This window comes from Limulus polyphemus, unplaced genomic scaffold (assembly GCF_000517525.1).
Source record: "Limulus polyphemus unplaced genomic scaffold, Limulus_polyphemus-2.1.2 Scaffold95, whole genome shotgun sequence".
Classification (NCBI taxonomy): Eukaryota; Metazoa; Arthropoda; class Merostomata; order Xiphosura; family Limulidae; genus Limulus; species Limulus polyphemus.
In genome coordinates, this window is record NW_013665705.1 from 74,418 (window position 1) to 83,036 (window position 8,619).

Below are 8,619 nucleotides of genomic sequence, written 5' to 3' on the forward strand. Positions count from 1 at the left end.
AAGACGGTATTGTAGATAAAAAACATCTGGAAAGGCACTCAAAGACGGTATTGTAGATAAAAAAAGCTTTATGAAAATGTTGTTATTGATTATTTACAGCACATAATAATTCATGTTAAAAGATATTTTAATGAGTGCTGCATGATGTTTTACCATTCAATCTGGAATGGTTATAATCCATAAAATACAAATATTTTCATTTTGTAGATTAATATTTCGAATTTTTAATAACATAGGGCGCATATGAACTTAATTAGTTAAACAACGGGCAGATTGTCTTAACCTTAACGCATGATAAATAAATCAATAAATACCGTTTTAATCATAAACGAATTTATATTTAATAATCAATATAAATTATCATTGTTTTTAGGTATCTTTACACGTGTTTGTTTTGTTTGTTGAATTTCGCGCACAGCTACACGAGGGCTATCTGCGCTGACCGTTCCTAATTTAGCAGTGAAAGACTATATATATATATATAGGGAAGGCAGCTAGTCATCACCACCCACCGCCAACTCTTTGGCCACTCTTTTACCAACGAATAATGGCATTGACCGACATGAAAGGGCAAGCATGTTTGTGAGTCGAGCGTCCTTACCACATGGCCATGCCGGGCCACACTACACGTGATTACAAGTATCTTTTTTTAAAATAGATTCGCTGAAAAGGTTCAGATAGTTGTCGAGCAACACCAAAAGAACTAACAGAAATAAAATATGATGCTAAATAACTTTAAGTATTTCACTGTCTGAAGTCGCAATTTAAAAAAAAAAGTAGAAGTAATATAAAATTACTAAGGAATGGTGGAAAGGTGTAATGTGGTGTGCATAACAAGTGGATTTCTTTTTAAAATATTTTATAAGCTATTAATCACATCAGCGAACAGAAGATATCTCATGGATCAGGTTCATCACGAAATTATGCAAGCAGTAAATAAACTGGTTTAGATAAGACACGGGAAAAATCACCAAATTTAGATCACGTAGACTATACTTTTAAACACGGACAAAGCGGAAAAGAACGAAATAACTTATTTGGTGTGTTTTTTTTTTAAATAAAACATGACAACGAGTTTTTGTTGCGAAGTAAGGAAGAAAAGAAATTTGCATTTTTAGCCTGAGAAACATCTTATGTAAAACTTGGGTTAAATGACCATCACGGAATTAGAATTGCTGATCAGAGGCAGGATAATCTGCCACCAGCACACTCCACCTACAGGGCTACTCATAATTGAATAGCAAGGTACAATCTGGTAGACTGTCACAGGTATAGTATCCCAACAATCGAATGCACGCGGCTAGAGCTTTGGACCTTCCTAACCGTAACCCGGCACGCTAATCTGTGTAGAAAGAGAAAACAGTTTGGAATCATTCCTACTATAAAGTGAAGAAAACCCGAGCATTAAGTATACTTGTAAGATTATATAAAATCACCCTTTTTGCCATTAAAGATCACAAAGGTACGTGCGTACGAACTGTCTCCCACACTTAAAGACACAGAAAACCCATTCACCTAACACTCTCTGGGTGAGAATCAACGTTTGCTGCATGGTTGAGTACCAAATCGCACGAATATAGAGCAAAGAATGAGGGCAAAGATATGTTGTATGAGAATCAATGTTTCCTGTAAGATTGTGCACAAAATTTCACAAATATAGAGCTAAGAATAAGGGCCAAGAAATATTGGGTGAGAATCAATGTTTCCTGTAAGACTGAGCCCAAAATATCTCGAATACGGAGCTACATACGCCCCCCCCCCAAAACAAAATTAGGAAAGAATCAAAGTATTTTATATTGTTGAATGAAAATCGTTATTAGTGTAAAAACAAAGTGCTGCGCAAGCTACATGAAAGTCAAGAAAGTTGGGAATAAAAATTGATATATATAACATGATTCTGTGAAAAATATTTGTCTGCGTGACAAAATTTCATCAATCCGGACTACGTAACCATTTAATAACTGTGAAATTTTCCCTCTGTGAAGACGACAACATTGTTATATTGATATGCCAAAATTATTTAAAATATATATATTTTCAGTCCTAAACTATTATTGGCGCTCAGCTTTCCTAAAGTAAGACACACAACGAAAGCAAAAATTACTCAGCCACCTTGGCGACCTAAGCTAATTTCCGATCATTTCATGTCCTGCCATAAATGTCTATTTGTGTTTCCAGTTTGATTCACCTCTTGGATATTGTTTTGACATCATATCATACTTTGTTTCAATGAGTTTGTTGAAGGACGTCGGCTTTAGACTTAAACAGATGATCATAACGTTTTTTATTAATAATAAACGTCTATTGTCGTTAAGATTTTACAATAGCTGGTTGAGGAAGATACTGATCCGATTCCTCTCTCTATCTCGCTAACGATTAACACAGTTTTTGTTTTGTTTATTTCTTCTTTAATTCTAATTTAAACTCAAGGTTTTCAAACTTTTGTTTACATATCGGGAAAGGTGCCTGAATAATAGAGAAGAACATGCACCCCTCCTAGTGGGGAAGAAGGAGAACATGCACCTCTCTTAGTAGAGAAGAAAGAGAACGTGCACTCTTCCTAGTTGGGAAGAAAGAGAACATGCATCCCTTCTAGTGGGGAAGAAGGAGAACATGCACCCCAACTAGTAGGTAAGAAAGAGAACATGCACCCCTCCTAGTGGGGAAGAAGGAGAACATGCACCCCAACTATTAGGTAAGAAAGAGAACATGCACCCTTTCCAGTGGGGAAGAAGAACATGTACCACAACAAGTAGGGAAGAAAGAGAACATGCACCCATTCTAGTGGGGAATGAGGAAAATATGTACCCCCTCCGCTTTGATTGAAGAAGATGCAAACTATAATCAATATATTTAGCCACTCTACTTTTCACACACCCCTCATCTTAAAGTTAACTCAGGCGTTCCTGGGGATTAAAATCGGTTTTCCTTTATCCACAGAAAAGTACTACCATCTGTGATGCGATCAATAAAAACCGTACTCCAATAAGATAATACACTCAATAAGTATGAATACATTTCCGCTATATCTCGAACCACGTTCGATATCAGTATTATCCTGTGATCTGTCAAACACGTTGTTAGAACGAAACAATACCATCTTTCTTTTTGTTCCGATATATAATCAGAATAAAAAGCATCATTCCAGTCTTTCACAAGCCGTCTTGGGAGTTCGAATTTGCCAAAAAATGTTTTAGTTACTGTCTTATCAACTTCTGAGACGGAAACAACGAAGTTTGAAAGAAAAACAAACAAACAAGACTTGTTGTTTATTGACTGACTGAAATAAATTAAAGTTTTCTGTTTGATAGGACTGGGATTTCAAAGGAGTTTAAATAAAAAAAATAACAAACATATACAATAAACATTGCTCCTAATAATTCTCTGGTAAAATATTGAATTGGTTTCCAACTTCTTTTTATAATAACACGTTCATTATTTTTTGGGATGTTTACAAATATTACTTTCATTAACACGCCATACCATTTTTAATGAATGAAAACTCAACTCGTAATTACATACTAAACTATCAAATTGTTTCATACGAACAACCAAACAAGCCCAGTCTTACTTTAATGATTTGAGTTCCCAGTCGGTCATCATCAGGGTTGGTTCTTTCATTAAAGCAAAATCTCTTCGTTGTTTCCCAGTCAATTTTTCTCTTCTGTAGATGTCTGTCAGCCAGAGTCAACCACAGCTAAGAAGCAAAGTTTAATTAAGCAAAGAAATTAAGCAATATGTATAACCTGTGAGTATGTGCAGTGAAAACCACACAAAATATAAAAATATCCCAAATTATATATATATCAGACAGCACGGAAATATGTGCAACTAACTACTGAGTTAAGTAACAAGTTTACATTTCCTAGTCAGTTGTAACTTACTACAGATGAATTAAACACCAAACGAGAATCTTTGCTACTAAAGGTATACTTGATGTTTTAAAATCCAGCGTTGAAATAATAGTACTTAAAAGTATTAAATAATAACTGGTAGCTTTAATTATCAATTTAATGTTCTATGACAAAATAAACTGAATTATTAGCTCGTTGATTGGATATCACGACAAAGCAACTTATATTCTAGCTCTTTGGAAATCAACTCCAGAATGCCAGTTATAAAGAACAGATAACAGTACTGGTTTGATCTGAATTTCGCCCAAAGCCACACGAGGTATATCCGCGCTGGCCGTCCATAAGTTATAAGTGATAGATTACAGGGAAGACAGCTAATTAACATCACTCACCGCCAACTTGCCAGTTACGTTTTTTATTAACGAATAGTGGGATTGACCACGGTTGAAAGGGCAAGCATGTTCGGTGACGGGGATTCGAACCCGCGACCCTTTGATTGCGAGTCGAGCGTCTTAACCACCAGGCCCTCTGTCATTTCTGATACTTGTTTATGCACGATACTTATGATCAGTTTTGCTGCTTTTTATAATAATAATTTTGAGTAATTTTTTTCAGATTACTTTTTTTTATTTAACCAAGAATATATTATTGAGTAATTTTTTTCAAATTACTTTTTTTTCATTTAACCAAGAATATATTATTGAGTAACTTTTTCTGATTAATTTTTAAAATCATAACTATTATTCAACTTTGTTAGCTTAGTATATAGATATTTAGAACTAAGCTAAATTTCCTAAGCTGGATGACCCTCGTGAGGTATTATTAGGATTAAGGCCGAAAACATCGTTAACAGCGAAATAAGACATTCACCTGTTTATTCAATGAATTCTAAGCAGTACATAGATTAGTTCTCTTGTGTAAGAATTTAAGACAGAAAGTACCTATTAGTTAGTTGCTATACAAGATTAATTTAATTAATTTACAAGTTACCTTTAATTCTGATTTATACATTTAACTTAATTTTGATAAGAATATTTTATTAATAATTATAATGTCTATTTACACACCAGAGATTAAACTAAAACCTAATACCTAATATTTTTAAACCCCTCCTCCCCAATCTTTCGCTTTACCCGAAGTTGTCGAAAAACCCGGTTGATATGTCCATTGTGACCCTAACATTGTTACAATAAAAACACCAACAAAACTAGCTATTTGTTGGATACAAATCTTAAACTCTAGAATCATTGGATATTGTGTGCCTTTATTAATTAACCAATAATCAACATGTTCTCAATCATAGGAAAGTTATCTTGGTCACAGAACAATTTGAACACACGTTAATTAACGGTCGTGACTTATTATAAACAATGCTATAACTCTAAACGCGAGTTATAAATATTCATACTTATTTCCTTACAACCATTTGATTACTCCTCTCTATCGGATTTATTGTATTTTTCTGTAAATTCGAGGGCTTATAACACTAACATTCGGGGTTCGATTCCTCCCGATGGTGCATTGCCCATAGCTCCCATTGCTCAGCATTCTATTTAAGTACAAACTTCTATCTCCTTCTACTTCATGGCTAAAACCAGTATTCTTATTCATCGTTATTTCTCGTTTCAAATAATATAAAATTTTTTAACATGAGCAAAATATAATCATTAGTCAATGTTCAGTTAGAATCAGGTAATCCTAAAAACGATTCTTAAGCGACTAATTCTGCATTATATTAAACTTTAAACGTTATTCGATAATTTCTTTCATGATAAACTTTTACAACTCAACTCTACCTTTTATTATCTTCAACTTAGAGGACAAAAGTACGATAATTGAGCTGCTTTTTTTTTAATAAATTGCAAACACAGTGTGAAAAAACAACAAGATAGATCTGGCATGTTTCACACAGAACACACAGACTTGTAATACATACATTTTATACTAGGCTGAAATTCCAACTCGAGAGACACAGTTAGATGCTAGCAAATCGAGTTACGAAAATAGTGAAACATGATTATTTATATTTTTAAAGATACGAAACACCGTCATTAGGCTCTGATTGATCAACTCACCCTTTTCCGGAATTCTGGAGGTATTCCCCCTGGAAGTCGCGCTACCATTCTCATCGCGTCGTGCCACTGAGTGAAACCGCTGTCTCCAGGGAAGGGTGTCACGCTGAACCTTATTTTGGTGTCCACACCTAGAAAATATTTACAAAGAATATAATGCTGTAGTCCGTACTTCTTTTATTTCAGTTGAGGCATTTCTCGTGAGCCTCACGCAATATGTATATTTATATATAATTAACTAAATATTTACAAATGTAAGTTGTCTCACTTTTCAGCCCAGGTAACTTATTTGGAGTCTCTAATTAACTCACCTGAAGCTATGACTGAAAATTAGAATATACCACAGAGGAGTTGTTAAAGAAGGAATCAGGATCTGGATGGTCGGTGTTGAACCCATCAGATCATTCCTTTTAGAAAATATCAAGTAAACCATTTTATTAGGTACCAAAACTGCCATCAAAATAGTAACAAAACATAAACCTTGCACTGAGACATGCTCAGACTTGTTTGGAATCTTTAACAGATATTCAGAAAACTTTTCACAGAGGAGCTGGTGGTGATGTCTCCACTTTGTGCATGCAGAATGCGCAATTATTTGCGGTTGTGTGTTTTTTTTTTGCTATACAAGAGTCCATATAGGGTAGCGAATACTCCAGAGTTGGCCTACTGCTGGATATCAAAATCAATGCACTCATCATGCGCTCTACTGTCAACTGCGATCTCGCTGAAGACCAAATGATGTTCATCCTGTCGAGTCCTCTTTCACAACATCGTTGGTCCATATAGGGTAGCGAATACTCCAGAGTTGGCCTACTGTTGGATATCAAAATCAATGCACTCACCATGCGCTCAACTGCGATCTCGCTGAAGACCAAATGATGTTCATCCTGTCGAGTCCTCTTTCACAACATCGTTGTTCCATATAGCTAGAAGGACTCACTTTAGCGATGTTTTTAGGTGAGGGGTTAGGCCCTTCCCAGGCCCTCTCTCACTTTAATCACTGCCATACAGTACCAACTAACAGAGAAGCTTAGCATTAGCGCGTTCAGATACAGGTGTAATAGGCGTGGTAGTTTAATGTTTTGTTTATTTATAGAGCAAAGCTCTGCCACCGCGAGAAATTGAACCACTGTAAGGATTTTACCACTGTAAGTTCTTAAACTTACTGCTGACGCAGCAGGGGACAGGTAGTACAATTAGTTACCACACGCACACACACACTCACACTATACCTATTATGGGACTAGGCCCCTCATGTTAATGTGGTATATTGACTAGGACCCTCATGTAAATGTGGTATATTGACCAGGACCCTCATGTAAATATGATATATTGACTAGGACCCTCATGTAATATGATATATTGACTAGGACCCTCATGTAAATGTGGTTATGATTAAGTATTCAAGGGTATATTTTTTGTGTGTGGCATCTGGAATATAATCCTCACATAACTGCGGTCCTGTTATGGTTAAGTATCTTAAAAAATATACAATACTTACATGAGGGGCCTAGTCAATATACCATACTTACATGAGGGGTCTAGTCAATATACAATACTTACATGAGGGGCCTAGTCAATATACAATACTTACATGAGGGGCCTAGTCAATATACTATAAGGAAATATTTTCTTGCTTGAGCAGTTAAAACCATATTTACAAAACCACACTCACATTCATAAGTAACAGAGGTAAAGAACTATTTATGATCAACAATACTCAAACATTACGTACATTATTTCTAGAACTACAATAAATTTTAATTATCATTAAAAGAAATGAAATTTACATTAATAATTTCAATTATTTTAGTAATGCATACATTGGTGAAAAATTCAAAAACACATTCAATCTACACGAAACGCAATGATTCTTGCATTAGTTTGAAGAAAGAGAAAAAATAAATTTAATTGTTATTATGATATATAACGCCTTATTCTGACGAAGAGTGATTTATTGATCAGTAGAGAATGGGAAAACGATGACCTTTGGTATTTGACGAAAGGCCTCGTGGGCAGTGAAGTGCAGCACACAAGTTGAACGACCAAGATGTTATGATGTTTCTTCTTAATGGAATCTGTAGTATAGGACCAGTAAAGAAAGAGTTGTAAAAATATAATCAGTATCATCAGTATTATTGTGGAGCATTGTTATATGGAATATAAATTAATAGATCACTCTTCACCAACACGAGGTTTATATAGCACAAAAGATCGCTATTTTGTATATCACTAATATAAATAGCTCTTCAAACGAGTCTATGTGTTGTATTTTTTGCCGACTTGATAATCTATAGTATTGAGCGAAAGGCCTTGTCGGCAGTAGAACGTCAAGATACTATGATGTTCTTCTTAATAGAAACCCATAGTATTGAGCCAGTAAAGAAAGATTTGTAAAATGTATTATCACTCTTATTGTGATGAATTTATTATTTATTATTTTAGATTAAAAATGTTCATTGCACACACATAAAATTATTATTTGTTATTTTAGATTAAAAATGTTCATTGCACACACACACAAAATTATTATTTATTATTTTAGATTAGAAATGTTCATTGCACACACAAAATTATTATTTATTATTTTAGATTAGAAATGTTCATTGCACACACACAAAATTATTATTCATTATTTTAGATTAGAAATGTTCATTGCACACAAACAAAATTATTATTTATTATTTTAGATT

General features: G+C 34.3%; 1 protein-coding gene across 3 annotated transcripts in view; it reads right to left on the bottom strand.

Moving 5' to 3' along the window:
* LOC106469272 (TBC1 domain family member 30-like) overlaps window positions 1-8,619 on the bottom strand; it is a 178,569-nt gene that overhangs the window by 32,868 nt on the left and 137,082 nt on the right. For all 3 annotated transcript variants that reach the window (XM_013929761.2, XM_022398425.1, XM_022398437.1), the window contains 2 exons: window positions 5,930-6,057; window positions 3,572-3,697 (listed from right to left, as the gene is read on the bottom strand). In XM_013929761.2, the coding sequence (XP_013785215.2) occupies window positions 3,572-3,697; window positions 5,930-6,057 (254 nt within the window). The remainder of the gene's footprint in view (window positions 1-3,571; window positions 3,698-5,929; window positions 6,058-8,619) is intronic.